This window comes from Mustelus asterias, chromosome 18, assembly GCF_964213995.1.
Source record: "Mustelus asterias chromosome 18, sMusAst1.hap1.1, whole genome shotgun sequence".
Classification (NCBI taxonomy): Eukaryota; Metazoa; Chordata; class Chondrichthyes; order Carcharhiniformes; family Triakidae; genus Mustelus; species Mustelus asterias.
This window is the reverse complement of record NC_135818.1, coordinates 61362499-61388656: the sequence shown is the minus strand read 5'-3', so window position 1 is coordinate 61388656 and position 26158 is coordinate 61362499. Positions and strand designations below refer to the sequence as shown.

The 26158-nt window shown below is 41.4% G+C and overlaps 1 protein-coding gene across 3 annotated transcripts in view; it reads left to right on the top strand.

Moving 5' to 3' along the window:
* Nucleotides 1-2420: 2420 nt before the first annotated feature.
* The window catches only part of lrr1 (leucine rich repeat protein 1), a 28453-nt gene continuing 4715 nt past the window's right edge, over nucleotides 2421-26158 (top strand). The window contains exons 1-3 of one of the 3 annotated variants that reach the window (XM_078234152.1): nucleotides 2421-2713; nucleotides 12306-12499; nucleotides 12583-12681. In XM_078234152.1, coding sequence (XP_078090278.1) covers nucleotides 12311-12499; nucleotides 12583-12681 — 288 coding nt within the window. In that variant the 5' untranslated portion in view covers nucleotides 2421-2713; nucleotides 12306-12310. Of the gene's footprint in view, nucleotides 2714-11759; nucleotides 11910-12034; nucleotides 12500-12582; nucleotides 12682-26158 lie in introns of those variants that run through there. The other 2 variants (XM_078234151.1, XM_078234150.1) reach the window with 2 other exon arrangements.

The window sequence follows — 26158 nt, the reverse complement described above, 5'->3', positions numbered from 1 at the left end:
ATGTGCCAGTCTGCAACACTCGGTCGGGACAACTCTTTGCACTGGAAGACCAACATATTTCGGGCAAACCAAAGAGCGTCTTCCACCGAATTGATGACCCTCCAGCAACATCTGATGTTTGTCTCGGAGTGTGTCCCTGGTAACAACCCATAGAGAACAGAATCCTGTATCACAGAACTGCTTGAGATGAACTTCGACGAAAAGCACCTCATCTCGGAGACCGCAGGTATGGTTTAGATCATTTATTCAAACAAATGCCTAAAGCAACCCAATTTAAGTCAGTGCTCTGCCCTCTGAGTTGATACATTGTCCCTGATACATTTACATCTGTGTGGAGTTTGCACTTTCTCCCCGTGTCTGCGTGGGTTTCCTCCGGGTGCTCCAGTTTCCTCCCACAGTCCAAAAATGTGCAGGTTAGGTTGATTGGCCATGCTAAATTGACGCTAGTATCAGGGGGATTAGCAGGGTAAATGTGTGGGGTTACGGGAATAGGGCCTGGGTGGGATTGTAGTCGGTACAGATTTGATGGGCTGAATGGCCTCCTTCTGTACTGTAGGGATTCTATGATTCTAGTCCCTGTCCTTTCATGACTAAGGGTGTTCTTGGTCACATCGACTCACAATGTATCACAACAGGTGCAAATGTTTTAGATCAACTGTCCCATTTTGCAATGTATTTCAGCATTCCAGTGACCGAACCTATCTATCAATAATTGCTGGGTTCACACTTGCTCCGAATAGCCTGGATTAGTTTTTACTGTGTCCTTTGGCTAGGCTAACAAATGTCAAGTATCCCAGCAGCCTTTCCCTTATAGGCTCCTTCCTGATACCTTTTTATGCCGAAAATTGCTACTGTTGTCATGCTATGCTACTGCTATCCTGGGTTACCTTTACTAAAATAAATTACGAACATCTTGTACATGCCATCACCCACTTTCCAACATTTAGTCTGCAGCCCTGTAGGTCTTACCGCTAGAGGTGTTCAACTTATTATTTTCCTGTCAGTAAATAACACAAGCTGGGGGGAACCAGAAGAAGGTGAGAGGACAAAATAGGGACAATTAAATGAGTTTTAAAAAGACCAGAGACAGGAAAGGTAATTAAATGCATGACATTTCTAAATTTTCTGTTCAACATTTTCATAAAGCTCCTTTTAAAGAATCAGGAAGTGACAATGGTCAAGATTTTCTTTGTGCATTTACAGCACTAGTATCATTCCATATGGGTTTGCAGCCTAATTATTCTACCTTTCCAAGATGCCATGCCCATATTAGGAGGAATGATAATGGCAAAATACTGTACACAATACTGACACAAAAACCAAAAATGCTGGAAATTCTCAGCAGGTCTGACAGCATCTGTGGAGAGAGAATAGACCCAATGTTGAGAGTCAGGATTCCCCTTCATCAGAGCTCTCTAAAACAAATAGAGGAATGAACTGTTATGAGTGTCAAACCCATTTCTGGAAGCCACACAATCCTGTGGGTTTTATACAGGAAGTCAATAACTAGCTCCCTCTACAGGGTCTTAATAGGGTTGCCAACTCAGGCTGGATACATTCCAGACTACCCCTCCTCCAGGCTCCTGCCAGTGGTTGCCCAACCCTGATGCCTGCCTCCTCAAGGCTTTGCAACAGGCTCCCTCCCTATTCTGACTTTTGAAAACCTGGTAACCCCAATGGGTAATAAAGAAAAGACATCTCTGGAGAAAGTAAGATGGTGTTAGAGTTGCGGGTATGTGAACCCGGCTGACTTCCAGCTGAAACTTTAATTCTATCTGCTCTCAATTCATAGAATCAATGCAGAAGGAGGACATTCAGCTTACACTGACAACAATCCCATCCAGGCCCTATCCCCATGTACTTACCCTGCCAACCTCCCTGACACTAAGGGGTAATTTAGCATGGCCATTCAACCTGACCTGCACTTCTTTGGAGTGTGGGAGAATCATAGAAAAGCAGGAGTAGGTCATTCGGTCCTGCTCCGCCATTCATTTTGATCATGGCTAATCATCAAATTCAATATCCTAATCCTGCCTTCCCCCCATAATCCCTTGATCCCTTTAGCCCCAAGAGCTATATCTAATTTTTTCTTGAAATCACACAGCATTTTGGCCATGATGTGGAGTTGCCAGCGTTGGACTGGGGTAGGCCTTAAGGCAGTGGTTCCCAAAGGGTGCGGCGGCGAGAGAGGATGGCAAGTGTGGTGGGAAGATTCAAGGACAATCAAAGAAACATTTAAACATGGTTTAAACAAGCATTGTTTTATACTTTCTGGATGTCCCATGATCATATTATAAAGTAGTTGTGTTCTATGTTATGAATCAAGCACCGCTATGAGGAGTTGTTTTGAGCTCCGGTGGCTCTGCAGCGCCGCCCGCGGCTCCAGCGGGTACTGCCTGCCACCGTCGCCATTGGATCCGGGCGGGCGCCGTGTTGAGGTGTGGCGGGCGCGCGGGTTTTCCAAACGCGGCTTGCGTTTCTCGGTGGCTTCGCCGCGAGATCCTGTTCCTTCCGGGGGAGAGGGGAGCAGAGGGGAAAGCAGCGCCTCTCAGTCGGCCTCTCCTCACAGGGTGGGGCGGCTGAGCACATACAAACCCCCTCCCCAATGCCCCGCGGAGGTGGCGGTCCGGCTGCAGCCGCGCTTTTAAACCGCCATTTGTCAACTGGTGTCAGTCAGTCAGTGCTTCATCTCTAACCAAGCGGCCTGCAACTGGTGAGAAAGTCTTGTCCCAATGAACTTTTTTACATTCCGCATTGCCTTCTTTGCAGCGAATACAGCTTTCCCCACAAGTTTGTTTCCTGACGACTTACTTCCAGGCTTGTCTGCTTCTCAGGTTGTGTTTTGAGATGACTTGCCCTCTTATTTAATCGGATGTTTTCTCTCAGACTTTGTGAAGTGGCAATGATGAAAAGGCAGGATTTGTGTTCCTTTTGAAAACTGACTAATTTCAACACGGAGGATTTTCCACAAGTAAAACGATTCCACCACCCAGACACTTCTGCTTCCCACTGCCAAACAACTTGTGTATATATGTTACTCGATGGCAATACTTCTGATGTTGTTGGAATACATGGGCAGCACAGTGGTTAGCATATCTGCCTCCCAGCGCCAGGGTCCCCGGGTTCAGCTCCTGACTTGGGTCAGTGCGGAGTCTGCACGTTCTCCCCGTGTCTGTGTGGGTTTCCTTCCTCTAATGCTCTCTCCACTCACACTGTAGCTTTTAAGACTTGATTAGCTGTAAAGACTCGCATTCGATTCATTATTCTGTAAATTGAGTTTGTGTCTTTATATGCCCTGTTTGCTGTTTATGAGCAGATCTTCCACTCACCTGACGAAGGAGCAGCACTCCAAAAGCTAGTGGCGTTTGCTACCAAATAAATCTGTTGGACTTTAACCTGGTGTTGTTAGACTCCTTACTGGGTTTCCTCCCACAGTCCAAAAGACGTGCTGGTTAGATGCATTGGCCATGCTAAATTCTCCCTCAGTGTACCCAGACAGGCGCCGGAGTGCAGCAACTAGGGGATTTTCACAGTAACTTAATTGCAGTGTTAATGTAAGCCTACTAATCACACTAATAAATAAAGTTTAAAATATATGATGGGGTAGACTTGACCAATTTTAGAGCGGCGTACATTGGATTTATTTTCTATTGTGGGTGGCGGTGGAGTTCTGAAATGAGCTTGCCAGACCAAAGTGAGCGACTTAGAATCTCTGTATTTCAAATGGAAATTTCAGGAAGTTCCAAATAGATTGTACTTCCATTAATCTAACCATGCAAATAAAAAGAAAAAGGCTTGTCAGACAAACTTCAAAGAACCAAGTACTATTAATAACTTTGTACTATTCACTGCAATATCTTAGTGAACATTTTGCAATCCCAACAAATTAATTTTAATGAATAAATTGTAATTTTGGTAGGAATGTTTGAACAACATTACAGCATCTCCTCCTTTCACCACCTCCATTGCCCATTTGGGGAGCTGTTTCAACCAGGTGTCAGTGTTTGGAAATAAAGAAATAGGTTATTCCAAATGTTTCATTTTAGATTAGGAGATGCTCTATTACAAACTTTTGTATGGAAAAGAATTACCTCAATGGGGTTGTGCTTCACTGAATTTATTGGTCAGTAGCTCAAGAAGGCTATTTGTCTTTGAATTAGGTGATGTTAGCAGAGCAGCAATAGGAACCTTCAAATTACCTCTCCCTCCTCCCTAACTCTGATTGCTTGCTGCAACCTATCTGTAAGCCTTTCGTGTGAATATTTGGTGATGACTGGTTTGAGTTTGACTACGATACCCTTGCCTATGAAATTATTTGTTGATATTCATTGTCTTAGCTTACATTTGAACAACGAACACTGAGGTAATGTCCTGGATTGACAGGTACACTGGAAATGCACCCTAGAGGGGAGACTCCATGGAAAAACTACTAAGTTTTCTTCTGAAGTATACGTTCATTTGAATCTCTAAAGTGTATTTTTGAATATGTTCTGAATATTGTAGATGTTGAATTTGCTCATAAATGGGTACAATCTTTAGAAAGTTTTTTTTCTTGTCAGTTACCCAACACAACACTCAAATTATAATTAAGAACGTAATAAATTTAATTCTAAAACTTTTGCAAATTTTAATTTGGAATTAAAAAACTGGAAATTAAAAAACTTTGATTGGAGTCATCATCATCAAATTTGGTGCTCTAGATAGTATACCCCTGGCTGAAATTTTGACGGAATTGCTCTCTTGAAAGTGAATTCAGCACTTGAATTTGCTCAATGTCCTCTGAAATTCTTTGGGACGTTTTACTCTGTTAAATGTGCTACATAAATGCAAATTGTTATTGATAAGGATCCCCCTACCAGAGGTAAAATACACAGACTTCTTATTCTAAGAGTTTTCCTACCTTCAATAGCATTGCCAAAGAAGAAAGAGCTTAATATTTCAGTGGATGATGTCAAAAAAGAGGCATATAATCACACTATGGTTTGAGAAACAGATGTTTTTCTAAGCTTATGAGAATCCTTGTACTCTTTCTAAAACTAAATATGAACTGCTTTTTTCTGGTGGCTATAACTAGAATCTTTGCAATACTGTCTGTCATATGGTATTGATATTTTGTTTTAAAATATTATTGAGCTTCTTAAATCATTCACTGTATTTCTAATTTTATCAGCAAAGTGATGGAAGTGTTTTCAACAGTGCTATCAAGCTGCATTTAATCAGCAACAGCCTGTTCGCTGATGCTTAGTTTGGGTTCCGCCAGGGCCACTCAGCTGCTGATCTCAGCCTTGATCCAAACATGGACAAATGAGCTGAACTCAAGAAGGGGATGAGAGTGACTGCCCTTGACATCAAGGCAGCACGTGACCGACTAGCATCATGGAACCATAGCAAAACTGAAGTCAATGGGAATCGAGGAAGAAAAATCTCTACTGGATGGAGTCATTCCTAGCACAAGGGAAAATGGTTTTTGTTGGAGGTCAATCATCTCAGTCCTAGGACATCACTGCAGGAGTCCCTCAGGGTAATGTCATAGGTCCAACCATCTTCAGCTGCTTCATCAATGACATTCCTTCCATTATAAGGTTGATGACTGCACAACACTCAGCACCATTCGTAACTCCTCAGGTACTGAAGCAGTCTGTGACAATATGCAAGAAAAACTGGACAACATTCAGCCTTGGGCCGAAAAGTGACAAGCACATCAGTGCCAGGCAATGACTATCTCCAGTAAGAGTGAATCTAACCATCTCCACTTGACAATCAAGAATATTACCATTGATGAAACCTCCACTATCAACTTCTGGGGCTTACCATTGACCAGAAAGAGAACTGGATCAGCCATATAAACATTGTGGCTACAAGAACATATGAAAGTACTTTGACGAGTAAGCCTGTCCACTAATTATAAGTCACAAGTAAATGCATTGGAAACAGTTAGAGTGGGTTTACTAGACTAATACCATGAATGGTTGGGTTGTCTTATGAGGAAAGGTTCGACTGAAGTTTAGAAGAGGTGATTTGATAGAAATCTTTAAGATCCTGAGGGGCCTTGACAGGATGGATGTGGAGAGGATGTTTCCTCTTGTCGGAAAATCTTTAACTAAGGGGTCACTCCTTTAAGACGGAGATGCGATGAGGAGAAATTTTTCCTCTTTGAGGGCTGAGAGTCTCGAACTCTCTTTCTCAAAAGGTGGTGGAAGCAGAATCTTTGGATTTTTTTAAAGTGGAGCTAAATAGATTCTTGATTAACAAGTGGGGTGAAAGGTTATTTGGGGTAGACAGTAATGTGTGGCCATGATCTACTTGAATATCAGAGCAGGCACAAGGGGCCAAGTCGCCGATTCCTCCTAATTCATATGTTTGTAAGTCAGAAATAAGATGGTATACTCTCCATTTGCCTGGATGAATGCAGCTCCAACAACACTCAAGAATTTCAATATCATGCAGGACAAAGCAGCCCACTTGAATTGCACCCCAATCACCGCCTTTAACATTCACTCTCTCCACTGATGACATACAACGGCAGCAGTGTATCGTCTACAAAATACAGTGCAGCAGCTCACCAAGGCTCCTTCGACAGCACCTTCCAAACGCATGATCCCTTCCACTTAGGGCAAGGGCAACAGGTGCATGAGATCACTACCGAATGCAAGTTCCCCTCCAGGCCACATACCAACCTGATTTGGAACTATGTCAGTATTCTTTTACTATTGTTGGAACTCCCTTCCTAACAGCACTGTGGGTGCACCCAAACCTACAGCAGTTCAAGAAGGCAGCTTACCATCACCTTCTCAAGGGCAATTAAGGATGAGCAATAAATGTGGTCTAGGCAGCAACACCCATTTCCCATGAAAGAATACCAAAAAAAAAATGTTTCATGTGTCTTGAATTACCTAGACTTTGAAGACCATATTACATATCAATAGGATCTTTAAAGAAGCAGATTAAAGAGACTGTTTAATTATTTTGTGGGGAAACACCAGTGAGCAGTTTCAAAATCTTTTAAAAACTGCTTTGCTCAGCAGAGCACGGTGTATAGAGCTTGATTGACAGTTTTAATAGTTTATTAAAGGATTATCTGTTTCATTTCTGAATTGATGCTTATTTGTTTTTACAACTGAATGACAAACTTGAGGGCATTTAACTTTTTTCAGTGGGTCTGGAATTATTTTCACAATGAATAATTGTGATTGAGTGATGCGTGACAACATTGAGAGGGAGGAAGTATTAACGGGAAGGCTAGTCATGGCATGAATCAATTCCGCCTCCCGGACTATCTGGATCAACTACAGTTTGCCTACCGCCACAGCAGACGCCATCTCCCTGGCCCTGCACTCAACCCTGGAACACCTAGACAACAAGGACACCCATGTCAGGCTCCTATTTATTGACTACAGCTCAGCCTTCAACACCATTATTTCCACGAAACTCATCTCCAAACTCTGTGGCCTGGGCCTCAGCACCTCCCTCTGTGACTGGATCCTGAACTTCCTAATTCACAGACCATAATCAGTAAGGATAGACAACAACACCTCCTCCACGATCATCCTCAACACGGTGCCCCACAAGGCTGTGTTCTCAGACCCCTACTATATGCCTTATACACCTATGACTGTGTGGCCAAATTCCCCTCCAATTCAATTTTCAAGTTTGCTGACGACACCACCATAGTGGATTGGATCTCAAACAATGCTGAGTCAGAGTACAGGAATGAGAAAGAGAATCTGGTGAACTGGTGCAGCAACAATAATCTCTCTCTCTCAATGTCAACAAAATGAAGGAGATTGTCACTGACTTCAGGAAGCTTAAAGGAGAACATGCCCCTGTCTACATCAACGGGGACGAAGTAGAAAGGGTCGAAAGCTTCAAATTTTTAGGTGTCCAGATCACCAACAACCTGTCCTGGTCCCCCCCATGCCAACACTATAGTTAAGAAAGTCTACCAACGCCTCTACTTTCTCAGAAGATTAAGGAAATTTGCACATCAGCTACGACTCTCAGCAACTTTTACAGATGCACCATAGAAAGTATTCTTTTTGGTTGTATCACAGCTTGGTATGGCTGCTGCTCTATCCAAGACCGCAAGGAACTACAGAATGTCGTGAATGTAGCCCAATCCATCACGCAAACCAGCCTCCCATCCATTGACTCTGTCTACACTTCCTAATGCCTCGGCAAAGCAGCCAGCATAATTAAGGACCCCACGCACCCCGGACATTCTCTCTTCCACCATCTTCTGTCAGGAAAAAGATACAAAGTCTGAGGTCACATACCAACCGACTCAAGAACAGCTTCTTCCCTGCTGCTGTCAGACTTTTGAATGGACTTGCCTTACATTAAGTTGATCTTTCTCTACACCCTAGCTATGACTGTGACACTACATTCTGCGCACTCTCATTTCCTTCTCTATGAACGGTATACTTTGTCTGTATAGCGCGCAAGAAACAAGACTTCTCACTATATGTTAATACATGTGACAATAATAAATCAAATCAAAATGATCTGGATGTGAATGTAGGAGGTATAATAGGTTTGCAGATGACTCAAAAATTGATGGCGTGATAAATAGTGAGGAGCAAAGCCTTGTGTTACAGGAAGATAGACTGGCTGATTAGATGGGCAGAACAGTGGAATATGGAATTTAACCCTGAAAAGTGTGAGGTAATGAATTTTGGGAGGACCAACGAAGCAAGGGAATATGTAATGAATGGTCAGACCCTAGGAAATACAGATCAGAGGGACCTTGGTCTGCATGTCCATATATCTCTGAAGACAGCAGGACAGGTAGATATCGGGTTAAGAAGGCAACGGGGTATTTTTCATAACCGAGTCATTGACTATGACAGCAGGGAGGTTATGATAGAACTATATAAAATGCTGGTTAAGCCACAGCTGGAATACTGTGCCGTCTTGGTCATCATACTGGTTGTACTAGAGAAGGTGCAAAGGAGATTCACCAGGATATTGCCTGGGCTGGGGCGTTTCAGCTATCAAGAGAGACTGAATCGGCTGGGGTTGTTTTTCTAGCAGAGAAGGCTAAGGGGGGACCTGATTGAGGTGTATAAAATTGAGGGACTTGCATAGGAAGGAATTTTCCCCTTAGCAGAGGAGTCAAAAACCAGGGGGCATAGATTTAAGTTGAGGGGCAGGAGGTTTATAGGAAATGTGAACAAAACGTTTTTCACCCAGAGGGTGATGGGAATCTGGAACTCACTACCTGAAAGGATGATAGTGGTGGGAACCCGAACAACATGTAAGAAGCATTTAGATGAGCACTTGAAATGCCAAAGCAAGGATATGGGCCAAGTGCTGGAAAATGCAATTAGAATAGATAAGTGCTTGATGGCTGGTGTGGACATGATGGGCTGAAGGGCTTCTTTGCGTGCTGTAAAACTCTATGGGTGGAATTTTCCCATCCCGTCCGCCACGGGAATCGTAGCAAGCGGGACACGAAAATGTCTGTGTGGAGTTTGCACATTATCCTCGTGTCTGCGTGGGTTTCCTCCGGGTGCTCCGGTTTCCTCCCACAGTCCAAAGATGTGCGGGTTAGGTTGATTGGCCAGGTTAAAAAAATTGCCCCTTAGAGTCCTGGGATGCGTAGGTTGGAGGGGTTAGTGGGTAAAATGTGTGGGGGTAGGGCCTGGGTGGGATTGTGGTCGGTGCAGACTCGATGGGCCGAATGGCCTCCTTCTGCACTGTAGGGTTTCTATGATTTCTACGAACCATGCAAAGGTCAGTTAACCTCAGACGGGATTTTCCAACCTTGGGGCAAGCGCAGCTGAAAATTCTGCCTAATGACTATTGTCAGATGTTTAATTTTTTCACACCTATTTCAAAGACTATGCTATTGCTATTACATGGTTCCTGAGCTATGTCCATTGTGGATGTTGGGTGAGTAGCTATGGAGATTATTGGAGAGGGGCATGAGGGACTTGGGAGGGTGAAAGTTAGGGAGTATTAGAATGTGTGGATACCTTGGCTGATGTCCCTGATAACTGAGGCGGGCCTTCTAACCTGTCCAGCATGTACACCCTTTTGATCTTGCCTCACACCTGTCTATGGCAACAACAGACCCAAACCCTACCTGACCACATATCTAGGAGATGGAAAAATGGGAGGAGGTGACGGGTTTGGGGGCAAAGTTGAAATTTTTAAAAAATACTTTTCCAATTCAATCAAATCAAGTCCAATTCAGAGTCTCAACAAGTTGAGACATTTCCGATCCAAGCTGACAAGACAGGGCCTCCACTCCTGTCTTGGGCCTGATCTACATGAGCCAAGCTGATTGGAGCAGGTGCAGACTCACCTCCTCCAAGGCTTGATCTCATTTGCATCTTAACCAAAAGGCCGGGATGCTGCTTTTAAAAATTGCTTCAAATGAAGCTTAAATGTAACCTAATGACCTCAACCAAGCGCAGCATCCTATCCATACTACACTTGATCTTCGCCAAAATTGCTCTGACTACCCTAAACTCAACTAAAAATTCAGCTCCTCGAGTTGGATGGTGGAAGCTGGGAGGCCAGCCCATTCGAATAGTGCATCTTGTAACAATTGATAACACAAAAGTATAATGCCACTGTTGATACCATTGCGAAGTTAGCTTTTTTTTACATTAACTACATTGTTTAAAAGGAGAAAATGGTTCTAATGGCAGTGAAACTACTGGATTCTAAAAGCCCACTTAAAGTCACAAGATATTATATTGCTCCTGGATGTGCTTAACTGACTGGACAAGACGATTGGAGGTTTTATTTAAAGTATATGTGTAAGACTGGATTTACTACAGGCTTCTTAACTGTGTGCTTGTTTTCCAAGTGCATTTTTGCAGCATTTACACTCCCTGAAATTTTAATTTTCCGAAAAAACTCAGGGAAAGGTTCCTGTTTCATTTTTTGTAACAATGTTATTTTGCAATGAGCTGTCAAGGTATATAGGCCGGAAAATAAATGCAGTTTAGAAAATGCTACAGTAACTTGTTCCCAGAAGTATATATTAACACGCAACTAAGCACATTAACAAACTGGAGTAGCGACAGAAAGGAAATCCATACTGTGCGGGGAGTGAGGATCCTTGAACCATATAGAGCCTATTCAAGACTTTTATTGCCGAAGTCTGAATGTATTTTTGCGTCCACGCATTTTCTTAAATGAAATTTGTCAAAATATTCATGTTATTGCTAAGATGCGTAGAAGATGCATTTTATTTAAATAAGGTATAGATGATCTATCGAGCTGTGGTAAGTTTTAAAAGCACATGGTCGCGACACATTTCTGGCCATCACAATGAAATGTCCTTGCCTCTTGACTGCATTGTCGATGTTTCACCATAGTACAACCAAAATCGCACAGTAAATAAGACGTGATCAGAATTAATGAATGGTTTGGACCGGGGTAGAAGAAGGGTATTGGTGAAATACTTATGTCAGACATATGTGGCATTTGAATTATGCTTGTGTTTGTTATGCAGCCTTTTCTCTTTTGTGTGCCACCCATACTGAACTCGAACCCGTGCAGAACGTGCAGTGATATCGTTGTTTGTCCATCCAGTAATGTTCCCTGGTACAAAGCTGGGCTGTTCCCGCCTTTGTGGAAGTACACTACGTGCACGGACGACTGATTCTCATGGCGGTTTCGAGATGTAAATAGTGACTGAAAGCTCTTGCACCGGACGTGGGAAATTATATGTTACTCAAGCGTGGTTAAGACGACGCTTTGGTTCACGACAAAACGTTATAAACGTGCGCAATTCTGATAAATACAGGATGTTGCGTACATTTTTAAATAGCCAAATTGTCAGTTCGGGAGGACGCGACAAATGGAAACTTTAATGCAGTTCTTCATGTCGGCAAAAGAGACGGATCACACGAATATACTTTATACTGGAAAGTAGGAACGACATCTTTTGGAATGTGAGCACGTTTGAGCTTGAAGCGACTGAACTTTCTCCTAGTTGGCACTGCCCCAAAACGGATTTACATCAGATTTTAAAGCACCAAGAGTTACCATTGAGTAAGCTCCAATCCCCTAACCCTTCCAGGGTGTTGCCCTTGTAACTGTAGTTGTCCCTGTGCTAGCGATTTGTCTCGCTGAAGGAAGGGGAGGGAAGAGGACGGGGTCTTTATTCATTGTGTCACAGGCTATGGCTCCTATCAGTGGCTGTTTTAGCCAAGACAGCAACCAATCAGGAAGGAAAGCACACAGTACATCCATACTATTAACTTGTTTATGTGCTCGCCGTCCATGGGAATGCTGTGTGCTTGGAATGTCCAGAATTATGTCTTCAATGGGTGACCATCTCATTACAGATACTATGAAACTCCAGTGCGAGGTGGAAGTCATCAATCGGATGCTTCCGACCTTCGGTATGAGGAACAGAGGGAGAGGAAACCGAGCTGTTCTGTCTGTGGGGAAACACCACGAAAGAAGCATCAAAAACAACTCTGCCACCGTTCATCTTTTGATCTGTACCTTAAAAGACAAAGCGGGCTGTAAATACAAGGTGAGTTATACATTATGGAATAAATCAATCAAGTGCACTTTGGAAAGGATCTAGTTAATATTTTCACGAAAATCTCTCGGCAGCTGAAAGAAAACATAGAGCAGTTTTTCACCAAATTCGTGGAAGAAGGAAAGGCAACCATCAGGCTAAAAGAACCAGCCGTGGATGTTTGTCTCAGTAAGGTACAGGCTGAATCTTTTATAATTTTATTTAAACTTTTAATTCAAACGTGTTACGTTGGGATGTATGTCAAATGAAGGTGATTCTTTGACCCAGTTAGTAAAGAGCTTCTCCAGCTCAAATCGGCAAGACCAAAGTTATCCTGCTTGACTGCCAATAAAAAGTTAGCACCGGTAAGCACTGACCCCTATCTCCCATCCCAAACTTTTTTTTTCAGACCGAACCCACAGGTTCCATCATGCCTGACCTGATCTGAGGTTCAAACCCTGGCTTTGATTATCACCAGGGATACTCGCTTCAAACCTCTAATACCCTCTTTTGGATGCCCCTACCTCATGGCCACAGTACAGATAAAAATGTTTTATCTACTATCACCTTATCAGTAGCCTTCTCATTTCCACTGTACAGATACTTCAACAGATCTAAAATTCTGCTTCCTATCCTGCACAAAGTCCCACACACTTTTTCCACTCTAGTCCCTGTTGCCTATTAAGTATAAAATCTTCACCTTGGTGTCCAAATGCCTCCAGGACCTTGCTCCAGTGTACTACCATAACCTTCTTCATTTTGGACCCTAGCTCACGCACTTCACTCTTCTAACTTTGATTTCTTGCATGTTACTCACTTTCTGTGTTGCAGTCAGTGGTCGAGTCTTCAGGTACTCTGGAATTATTTTCCTAAACCTTTGCTTTTCTACCTTTCCCACATTCCAAAACTTCCTGCAACTTCTATTTTCTACCTTGTATGTTTCTGATGTATGAAAAATCATCATAGAATCCTTACACTGCAGAACGAGGCCATTTGGCTCATTGAGCCTGCACTGATCGCAATCCTACCCTGGCCCTATCACCGTAACCCCACTTATTTACCCTGCTGGTCCCCCGACAGTAAGGGGCAATTTACCATGGCCAGTCAACCTAAACCACACATCTTTGGAGTGCGGGAGGAAACCGGAGCACCGGGAGGAAACCCACGCAGACATGGGGAGAATGTGCGAACTCCACACAGACAGTGACCCGAGGCCAAAATTGAACCAGGGTCCCTGGCTCTGTGAGGCATCAATGCCAACCACTGTGCCACCATGCTGCTGAGGGAAATGCTATGTAAATGCCATGGTTTGGGTAGCAGCTCTCTTGTCTCTGAGTCAGAAGGCCAGGATTCAAGTCCAAAACCAGAATCTTTAGAATGTAATCCAGACTGATACTTCAGTGCATCACTGAGGGATTACTGCACTGTTGGTGCTATCACTTATATGAGGTGTTAAGCAAGGGCCTGTCTGCTGTGTCGGGTAGGTATAAAAAAAAATCCTACAGTACTATTTTAAGAACAGGGCAGACCTGGTCTATGTTTATCCCTCAATTGCCATCACAGGAATTCATGATCTGTTTCTTATCTTGTTGCTTTTTATGGAACTGTGCTCTATGTAATTTGGCTGCTGTGTTTCCCTACGATAAACCTTGACTATACTGTGAAAGTACTTTTTTTTAAATACAGTTTAAAAGTTGCAGACTTTGACAATTTTTAATTCTCTTTTGTGATTCTAGAAAGTGCAAAATTTTTAAGCAAGTTTGCTCAACAATGTTACTTTTGTACCTTTAAACTTTAAAGTACGGACTGCTACCTTAAATTAGAGCAATGTAATATGTACAATCCTTTATTTTGGTGTCTACTTCATTTAATCCTCCAAGATTTGAATCCACTTCAGTATAAGCTAGGTATTAATCGCATTGCCAGATCCATTTTTGTTTGTAGTATATAGCTACTTGAATAAGAATTGATACTAGTCGGTGGGGAGGGGTGGGGGAATCGATTGGAATCTTTTGATACATGGGCACCCGTTAGTGTTCCAGAATGTGTATGTACCTGATCCAATACGTTTCTTGATAGTGCAAAAGATAACCAAAGCCTAGGTATTTAAGAGTAAAGAAGTCTCACTGCACTTTTATATAACATTGGTGAGATCACACCTGAAGTACTGTGTACAGTTCTGTTCTCCTTACCTAAGGTAGGATATACTGGCCTTATAGGGAGTGAGACGAAGGACCACTAACTGACACTTGGGATTGGGTGATTATTCCATGAGGAGGGATTAAGTAGACTCGGGCTATATATTCTGGGAAATTATCACATTGAAATACATTCAATTCTGAAGGACTTGACAGAGTAGATGATTCCCCCTAGCTGGGGAGTCTAGACAGTAAGAGTTCTAACAACACCAGGTTAAAGTCCAACAGGTTTATTTGGTAGCAAATGCCATTAGTTTTCGGAGCGCTGCTCCTTCATTAGATGGAGTGGAAATCTGCTCTCAAACAGGACACAGAGACACAAAATCAAGTTACAGAAATCTGATTAGAATGCGAATCTCTACAGCCAACCAGGTCTTAAAGATACAGACAATGTGAGTGGAGGGAGCATTAAGCACAGGTTAAAGAGATGTGTATTGTCTCCAGATAGGACAGCCAGTGAGATTCTGCAAGTCCAGGAGGCAAGCTGTGGGGGTTACTGATAGTGTGACATAAACACACAGCACAGAGTCGCTGAGCAGAAACTGATAGCCAAGTTCCACACACATGAGGACAGCCTAAACCGGGATCTTGGGTTTATGTCACACTATCACCTCCTGGACTTGCAGAATCTCACTGGCTGTCCTGTCTGGAGACAATACACATCTCTTTAACCTGTGCTTAATGCTCCCTCCACTCACATTGTCTGTATCTTTAAGACCTGGTTGGCTGTAGAGATTCGCATTCTAATCAGTATTCTGTAACTTGATTTTGTGTCTCTGTGTCCTGTTTGAGAGCAGATTTCCACTCCATCTGACGAAGGAGCAGCGCTCCGAAAGCTAATGGCATTTGCTACCAAATAAACCTGTTGGACTTTAACCTGGTGTTGTTAAAACTCTTACTGTGTTTACCCCAGTCCAAAGCCGGCATCTCCACATCATGGGGAGTCTAGAGCCAGACATCACTGTCTCAGAATAAGGTGTTAGCTATTTAGAGTGAGATATGGAGAAATTTCTTCGTGTAAAGGTTTGTGAAGCTTTGGAATTATTGATTATGGATAGCTGTGGATGCTCAGTTGATGAGTATATTCAAGATCAAGGTCAATACATTAAATGCTGAGGAAATCAAAGGACGTGAGGATAGTGTGGTGAGCTGTATCTGAGGTAAAAGATCCTCCATGCATTTATTTAATTGTGAAGTAGGCTTAAGGGGCTGAATGGTCGATTCCTGCACCTATTTCTTATGTTCTAAATGGAAGAAAAATTGGCAAGACAGGATGTTGAAGCAGTTCTTGATAAATGTGATATTAGCAGATGCCTGGGAGAATATTATCCGACAAGAATGTCCTGAAAGAAAGGGTGCAGATTAAAAGGTGCAGAGAGATTTAAAATTAGATGGGGTAGAAAGAAACTGGACATCCTTTGCAAATGAGAAATAATAGTCAAAAAATGAATTGTACTGTATCTATGACTGTTTTCTTGCAATAGTTAAACTAGATGGTTTTTGATAAATGTGTCCACAGCAGCAAAGTACTGTATGCTAATTGGAGACTCAAGATCTTTGAATTGATGATGCCATTTTATTACAATGCCACATATTTTAAAATTTTCCTCCAGTCCTAATGGAAATATATATTACAATTTAAATGTTTATTGTCCACTTTTTATTGAAAAGAGTCAGTTGCCACTCCACTCCAAAATCATTGTGCTGTGGGAGGGTCACTTCTTGATCCAGACTTAGTGTTAGAGTTAGCAGCGAGGCTAACGTTGCTTGCAGCTTCCAATGCTATAATGTAGTTTATGCACAATCAATATGTACAGTAAACCTATTGATGCCCGCAATAAAGCAGCAAGTACAAATTTTCAATAATGGCCCACATTGAAATAGTCAGCATAAAACTGCAAGTAGATCCTTTTGAATGTTGGTAAAACAACTCCAATCATCCCATTCTCTCCTTGTATGATTCTATCACCACCAATCAGAAATTGGAAGCATCTAGAGTGGTCAACAGCTGCCCACAATGGGAACTGCATTGAATCACAAATTGATATTCTCAATTGTGTTTAAACCTGTTGCAATCTCAAAAGCGGCCCTTTCAAAACAAAGACATGCATCCTTCCTCTGGAAACTACTTTTCCTTCTCTGTTTTAAATACAATTCTATCTCCATCGTGCTTATAACAGTCAATGAACTGGCGCCTGACAAAAGAGGCTTGGGAGCAAGACCATTGTTAATTCTGAGGTAGAGAATGAAAATTATACCATCCAATTTTAATTGGCTAAGAGCAAGTGTTTGACAAAGGCAGTTGAAGTATGACTACCGATAATATGCAAGGATCTTGTAAAATTTGAGGTTTGTTTCAGGGAATGTGGAAGAGTGACATTTAGGCTTAATCTTGTAGCATATACTAAGGAGATGATATGCTGCTCTACATGCGACTGGCACCTCCTTCAAAATTGGTCTTTTTAGTTCTTTCCTTTTTGGATGCCAATGCACTTGCTCTTACTACATATGAGTTAGAAGCAAAAGTAGGCATCTTGTCCTTTCGAGCCTGCTCCACCATTCAACAAGATCATGGATGATCTGACTGTAACCTCCTGCCTACCACCTTTTGCCACCTTTATCATGAACCTATTTACCTATGCGATGAAATCATTCAAAGACTCTGCTTCATTTGCCTTTTGAGGAAGGGAGTTCCAAAGACTCACTACTCTGAGAGAAAAAAATTCTTCTCATCCCTGTCTTAAATAGGTGACCCCTTATTTTTAAATCATTATCCCCTATTTCTAGATCATCCTACAAAAGGAAACTGCTACTGGTGCATTCCTGTTATTTAGCAGTAGGAGGAACTACTGGGATTTGTCTGGTAGAGATGATCATGTATGCTATCTTGGATTACTACAGGTGATATTTCCATTGCTATCATTTCTGTTTATACAACATTGTCAGTTGCCCTGGATACAGAGGGTTGTAAACTGTTGAATAATATTATCTGTTGTAATTTGAACAGTTGCTGAAACCACACTCTTTGTTGAGTTGCTCTTCTAACTAGTTTGTTGAATTATGATCCTGTTACTCTGGTCAGTGTACTCAGTAGAGGTGAAACATGTCCATTTGGTTATATTCATATATTGTATCCATCTCATTAGCACCATACCCATCCCTCACAATATTTTGCTTTGTATACTCAATAGGATGCTTATCTTGGAAAATATGCACTTCAATTTTAAATTAAAACATGACATCTATGCTTAAGGAGGGGCATTTGGAAAGGCCAGCTTCTTAAGCGACTGACAGTAGAAGTGGCTTTAAACACCTACCAGTTGATAAAGTACAACTATATTCATCATCTTCTCTCCAAAATACCCCAGTTGCAAATGTTGATGGCTCTAACTTCAGTTTTCTGGTTGCCTGTCAGTATGAAGATGACTCAATATATTGTAAAAGTATAAAGATGAAAATTGTTGGACTTATACTGAGGAAGGCTGTCCAAAAAACCCTTTAAGGCAAATATTCTCTCAAGTTATTTAGAGTGTTTCACAATCAAGGAAATTATAGTTTCACAGCTATGCTGTACCTTGCAATCCCATGTCCTTGTGCTGTGAATCCTGTATGATACAGGTACCAAATTAGGTTTTAAAATAATGCAGCAGGGAGAAGGAAAAACAGTGAAACAGACAGGAAAGCTAAAGGGGCAAGGAGTATGAGAAAAAGATAAACAATTAAAGATAAAGCTACTTGAAAAGGAAAATAAGATCAATAACTACAAATGGAACTAACCCAGATAAACTTAAAAGTAAAATTGACAAGTAAGATTGCACACACATGCTAAAAAATGTTTAACAGAACATGATTAGAGAACAGATCAGACATTCCACAAGAAATGATATCTATTAATACCATAGATATTCTGCCACACTAATATGGTATGTCAGCAATTTAGAAAAGTGTTCAAAGTAATTGCCCGGATTTCTGAATTTTGAAAACTTTAGCTGTAATATAGTTAAATTTACTTTCAGAATTTCCTTTTGTTTGGACTTTTTTTCCAATCTGTGGAATATGACTTTAAAATTAGTTATCTCGGGCATGAAAGTGGTACACTCAATAGTTAAATGGAATTTCTTGAGACAAGTGTATTGTTGGCTACCTCACACCATATCTGGTGTTTATCTTTGGAAGTTTATCTCTTTTAGTCACCATGTGCCTTGATCTTCTGTTAGTGCATACTTGATGTTGGCGTAAAGCCTAGACTTCTTAGTAATTGGCAGCAAATTCAACATCCCTGAATACCTCTGATATTTGCCAAAATGTAAGCAATGCATTGTCTGGCGGTGTTAATTTAACATGTTAATGTCAAGCTAAGTTTAGCTTAGATTTGTCTTCTGTGGTGAGTTTAGTTAGCTTCCCGTGAAATAGATGGTCAAATTGATTATTTATGGGTAGATCTTTTAGTTGAGGAACTGCCTGTTTTTTTAAATTCCCAATCCTCCTCCTTACGGATTTGGTTATTGCATTTACATTCAAAGCTCTGCAAAATCATTTTACATTTCAGTGCAATAATCTATCACTGCTGAATTGGGCTGGTCAAGTACTTTAAGTAAACAATCTTGGAATCAAGGCTATGGCATGAAATGTAAATTGAGCAAAATTTTATTAACTACATTATTACTCTTTGCCCAAATGCATCTTTGTATATCTTCAATATGGGAAAACAATTTGAAAGCGGAATGAACCAGATATTTGTGCCAAGACTTGTTTTTACAGAAACATTTCTGTCTAATTGTATCGCAGACTATAATCAATTGAACGTGTACTTCTTGCCTGGTTGAAGTTCAATAATGTTTGACATATTCTTATTTGACCTATAAAAAATTGTTCGGTTGGTTAGTAACCATAGAAAGTAATCATAGAAACCCTACAGTACAGAAAGAGGCCATTCGGCCATCAAGTCTGCACCGACCACAATCCCACCCAGGCCCTACCCCCATATCCCCACAGATTTACCCACTAATCCCTCTAACCTACGCATCTCAGGACTCTAAGGGGCAATTATTTTTAAGCACGGCCAATCAACCTAACCCGCACATCTTTGGACTGTGGGAGGAAACCGGAGCACCCGGAGGAAACCCACGCAGACACAAGGAGAGTTTGCAAACTCCACACAGACAGTGTCCCAAGCCGGGAATCGAACTCAGGTCCCTGGAGCTGTGAAGCAGCAGTGCTAACCACCATGCTACCGTGCCGCCCGTAACTCCATATAGTTTGTGCAACCATTTCTGTAAATTAAAGAATTATCTTGAATCCCAGTTAGTCTACACTTTTGCAAAATCAAAAATTGTAATGTGACCACAGTGGTCTACATAGAATCTTAGAATCCTACAATGCCGAAGGAGACCATTGGCTGTCTGGCAGAGCATCTTACCCAGGCCCTATTTCCATAACCCCATGTATTTACCCCATTAATTCCCCTAACCTACACAACATGGGACACTAAGGAGCAATTTAGCCTGACCATTAAATCTAACCTGTGCATTTCTTTTGACATGGCACCAACAGATCTGAAAATAAAAGTGTAGTGAATGTTTATGTTGGCAAATAAGACCGCTGTTTTACACACAGGAAATCATAAACAGTGAGATGAATAATCAGTTACTTGTATTTTGTTGTCGTGATTTTTTATTATTCATTCATGGGATAGCCAACATTTATTGTCCATCTCTAATTGCCCTTGAGATAGAAGTGAACCTGCTTTTCCAGTCAGTGGAGGTACAGTCCCATGGTGCTTTTAGTAAAGAGATTCAGGACTTTTGACCCATTGATTGTGAAGGATCAGCAATATATTTATAACTAATAGTTCATGACTTGGAAGAGAAATTGGCGCTATTCTCATGCACCGTAACCCTTCTCCTTCCAGGTGGTAGAGGTTGCAGGTTTGGGAAGTGAAGTCCTGGCAAGTATACATTGCAGCCATAAATGGTGAGGGAGCATATATTTATAACATTAGTGGAATGCTGATCAAGTATGCTGCTTTGTACTTGTGGTGTCAAGCTGTTTGGGTGTTGTTGAAGCTGCACTCATGGACAATTTCATCACACTCCTGATTTGTGTCTTGTAGGTGACGCAAAAGGAACGAGGAAGTGAGTCACTTATTGCAAAATGCCTACCCTCTTTACTAACCCCGGTATTTATGTGGCTGCGTCAGTTAAATTTCTGGTTGATGGTGAAGGACAAATGTTGATTTTTTATTTTAACACCAGGGAAGCCCACGGTCAGATTAAGTTTTTCTCGTGTCCATCTGAACTTCCACAATAGGTTAATGGGATTTTGATTTAATGTTTCCTCAAAGAGTGGTACTCCAACAATGTCACACTCCTTCCATATACCACAGAACTGTCAGCACAGATTATTTACTTTAGTGCCTGGAGTACAATCTGAACAGTAAGAAGTCTCACAACACCAGGTTAAAGTCCAACAGGTTTATTTGGTAGCAAATACCATAAGCTTTCGGAGCAATGCTCCTTCGTCAGATGGAGTGGTCTCTGTTCTCAAACAGGGCACAGACACAGAAATCAAATTACAGAATACTGATTAGAATGCATTCTAATCAGTATTCTGTAATTTGATTTCTGTGTCTGTGCCCTGTTTGAGAACAGAGACCACTCCATCTGACGAAGGAGCATTGCTCCGAAAGCTTATGGTATTTGCTACCAAATAAACCTGTTGGACTTTAACCTGGTGTTGTGAGACTTCTTACTGTGCTTACCCCAGTCCAACGCCGGCATCTCCACATCATGAGTACAATCTGAACCCAGACCTCCTTAATTTACAGGGAAGGGAAAGAAACAATCGCATTGATATTGTGCCTTTCATGAACATGAGTCATCCCAATGCAAGATGGCGCCGAAGAGTGGTAACTTCTTGCAAGCTGTTGCCCACATACCCTCTAATTCTATATTTTATTCTCATTCTACACTTTTAAAACTCTGCTCCAAGTCTTGTATCTTACATTAAGTTGATCTTTCTTTACACCCTAGCTATGACTGCAACACTAGATTCTGCACGCTTTCCTTTCCTTCTGTATGACAAGGGTATGCTTTGGCTGCATAGTGCACAAGTAACAATACTTTTCACTGTATACCAATACATGTGACAACATTAAATCAATTTTTTAAAAAAGCTAATGAAGTGCTTTTGAAGTATAGCCCCTGTTGATATGTAGGAAAGTAAGAAGTCTCAACACCAGGTTAAAGTCCAACAGGTTTATTTGGTAGCAAATACCATAAGCTTTCGGAGCGGATATGTAGGAAAACCAGCAGTCAATTATCACACAGCAAGCTCCCACAATCAAACATGTGATAATAAACAGATAATCTGTTTTTGTGATTTTTAATGGAGGGATAAATGTTGGTTAGGATTTTCAAAAAAAGTGCCAAAAGATGTTTTGCACCAACTCAAGAGGGCAAGCTGGAGTCTTGATTTAACTTGTCACCTGAAAGATGGCATCTTCAGTAGTACTCCTTAAGTACTGCACAGGATCTTCAGCCTTGAGTTTTATGTTCATGTCCTAAAGTGGGACTTGAACCCACAGCCTTCTGACTCCCGAAGTGAGAGTGCTACTGCCTGAGCCACAGCTGAAAAGAGCACTGCAAACTGACATCCGAGTTCACCCAGAGTATAAAGCATCGCAGTGTTTTTCAAAGTGGGGGTTGTGACGTGTGGATAGGTCACAGGATGTTGAAAAATGGGTCGTCAAAAATAATCCCCAAAGATCGCCTGACCTTTTTTCCATTTTCTCTTTGGGTAAATTCTCGCTGCAGTGCAGTGTATGACCACATGAGGCAAGAATAAACACCCCGTACATGCACTTGGTGTCGATTCACTTGGCCCCTAATTGCTTTTCCTTTCTAATAAGCGGATTGTAGAAATGGATCATTTTGTAATTCAAAAGAGAGGACCAGAGATACCAACAGCCGATAAACCTACTGGCCAGGATCTCGCATCTGAACGCTAGCTGCTCTGCTAAGTCAACAACAGGACAGAGCAGTACTAATGTTAGCAATGAACAGAGGAGCCATTTGGTAAAAGTGGGTCACCGGAAAAAAAGTTTGAGAAACATTTTCGGGTACATAGGCAGATAAAAACAGTCCAATGTTAAGTGGATTAATTCTCTAATTAAAATAGGCTGTAGAATGTTGCATAAATGTGTTGAGTGTCTGATAATAGTGCTAATAATCATTTCTAATCTTTTGTCTGTGTTTTTTTTAAAAACTGAATTATTGGAATTACTTCCTTATTAGAAGACGGCTGATGGTTTTAAACTTGTATCATTTGCCAATTTCTAACTTCAGGCGTAAGGAATTTATTAATTGATGAGATAATCCATCAAGATTCGTAGCATAGTCCATGATTGGGATGAAAAGTGTTTTGTTTTAATGTCTCTTTATGCTTCACATTAATTATTCTCTGCTTTCACTAATATATAATAGTTCAAAACTGGATCGTTCAACAGAATTGAACAGTACTAGTTAGTTTCACTCACAAATATTTGAAACAAAAACCCTTCCCGCCAGGAAAGGCCAAAGTAACCGTGGATAAAATGTACATAAATCATTAATGGGATGCTAAGTTGGAGCCTTAACTGGGGATAAATCAGTTGATGGGCCCAAATTGTAAATATCCATTTATTGGAGAGTGCTGAAGAAGCAGAAATGCCAATCTTTCGGTGAGGTTAAACTTTTTTTTCTGATCCAGTTCAGTGGATATCATAAACTCATAAAATGATACAACACAGAAGGAGGCCATTTGGCCTGTTATGCCTGTGCGAGCTCTTTAAAGACCTATCCAATTGATGCAACTCCCCACTCTTCTCACATTTTTTTCTTCAAGTATTTATCCAATTCCCTTTTTAAAATAATTGAATCTGCTTCCACCACCCTTTCAGGTAGTGCATTCCAGATCATCACAACTCACCACACACTGTATATTCTCATAAACGTTGACCCTGTGAAATTTGGTTTAAAAGAACAAAATTTTTCGTATACCTAGCTTAAAAGTCCATCCTAGTTTTTCAGGAATCAATCTGCATTGTGATTATTAATCCCTTAATTACTTCGGTTCATTAATTTGGAGGTAGACACTGAGCAGCTTTCGATTTTCCCTCTGCCAATTCTTTTGGCATTCTCCCAGCCAATAGACAATACTAATGCATATCACAATGTCTTTGAGAAAGAATAACAAGTTTGCAGCTCTATTTTAAAATGATAGTTGTAGCATTCACCAAGAAGACAAATAATTGTGCAGCAGCAAGAGAGTTTATTACTTCTGAGGAAATAATTTGTGATTGGAAAAAGATATCCAGTAAACTAGAAAAAGATGCTAGAAGATTAAATGCAGGATAAATGGGTTAACAGGCATCGGTCAAATGGTCATATTATTACCCATGGAGCCATCTTACTCATCGCCCTCAGAAGTGAAGAAATAGGTATTCCAGAATTCAAGGTCAGATGGTGCATAAGATTCACAAAAGGGCAGAATTTGTTCTGCCTTTTCTCACAGCACCTGCCTCCTGAACTCAATGATAAAATCATCAAATTCCACATTAGATGACAGACATGGATCAATTGGCTTGCATTGGAAATATGGATGAAACACCAATGAACTTTGATTTGCCAGAAAACAAGACCATTACTAAGATTGATTATGGATTTTGTTAGTGTGTGTGGAAATAAGAAATTTACAAATGGATATAGATAGTTTAGGTGAGTGAGCCAAAATGTGGCAGATGGAGTTTAACGTGGATAAGTGTGAGGTTATCCATTTTGGTTGGAAAAATGGAAAGACAACTTATTATCTAAATGGAGCAAGACTTCCGGAGTTTAAATGTTTAAAAAAAGTTAATTTTTTTTATTAGTGTCACATATAGGCTTACATTAACACTGCAATGAAGTTACTGTGAAAATCCCCTAGTTGCCACACTCCAGCACTTGTTTGGGTACACTAAGGGAGAATTTAGCATGGCCAATGCATCTAACCACTGTGGGAGGAAAGCGGAGCATTCAGAGGAAACACACGTAGGTACAGGGAGAACACCCAGACTCCACACATCCAGTAACCCATGCCAGAAGTCAAACTCGGGTCCGAGGCACTGTGAGCCAGCAATGCTAACCACTGTGCTGCAGTGTTGCCCACTTCGGTGCAAAGAGATCTGAGTGTCCTCATGCAAGAGTTGCAGAAACCTGGTATGCAGGGCTGCACAGTGGTTAACACTGCTGCCTCACAGCTTCAGGGACCCAGGGTCAATTCTGGCCTTGAGTGACTGTGTGGAATTTGCACATTCTTCCCGTGTCTGTGTGGATTTCTTCTCACAGTCCAAAGATGTACAGGTTAGGTGGATTGGCCATGGTAAATTGTCCTTTAATGTCCCAGGATGTGTAGGTTAGATGGATTAGCCATGGTAAATGTGTAGGGTTATGGGAAAGGGCTGGGGAGAGGGCCTGAATAAGCCACTCTGTCAGAGGGTCGGTGCAGACTCGATGGGCTGAATGACCTCTTCTGCACTCTAGGGATTCTATGATTTTATAAAAGCAAATGGAATTTTGGCATTTATAGCAAAAGAAATAGAGTAAAAAAGTAAGGAAGTGTTGCTGCAACTGTATATGGCATTGGTGAACTGTGGCATTAGAAGCAGTTCAGGGAAGGTTCACTAGATTGATTCCAGAGAATGAGAGATTTGTCTTATGAAGAGAGATTGAGCAGTTTAGGCCTGTACTTCTAGAGCTTAGAAAAATGAGAGATCTAATTGAGGCATGTAAAGCAGATGCTTCCTCTTGTGGGGCAATCTAGGACAAGAGGTCATCGTTTTAGGATAAGGGGTAGCAGATTTAAGACAGATGAGGAGAAATTACTTCTCTGAGGGTCGCAAATCTGTGCAATTCACTACCCTAGAGTGCGGTGGATGCCGGAACTTTGAGTAAATTTGAGGAGATAGGCAGATTTTTAATTAGTAATGAATTGAGGGGTTATGGAGAGCGGGCAGAAAAGTGGAGTTGAGGCCGAAACAAGATCAGCCATGATCGTACCGAATGGCGGAGCAGGCTTGAGGGGCTGAATTGCCTACTCCTACTCCTGCTTCTGGTTCTTGCATTCTTTATATTTGATCTTTATGTTCAGGATTAGCACCCCATCCACCCCCTTAAACATTCATTGTCTCCACTACTGATACACAATGGCAGCAATGTGTACCATTACAAGACGTGTACCATTCCTTTGTAAGCAACTTACAAAAGGCACCTTCAACAGCAACTTTAAACTTGCAATCTCTGCCACATAGAAGGAGAAGGACGCCAGATGCATGGGAAAATTGCAAACTGCAAGTTCCTCTCCAAGCCACACATCATATTGATTTGGAGCTGTATCACTGTTCTTTCACTGTTGCTGGCTCAAAATTCTGGAACTCCCTTCCTCGCAGCGCTATGGG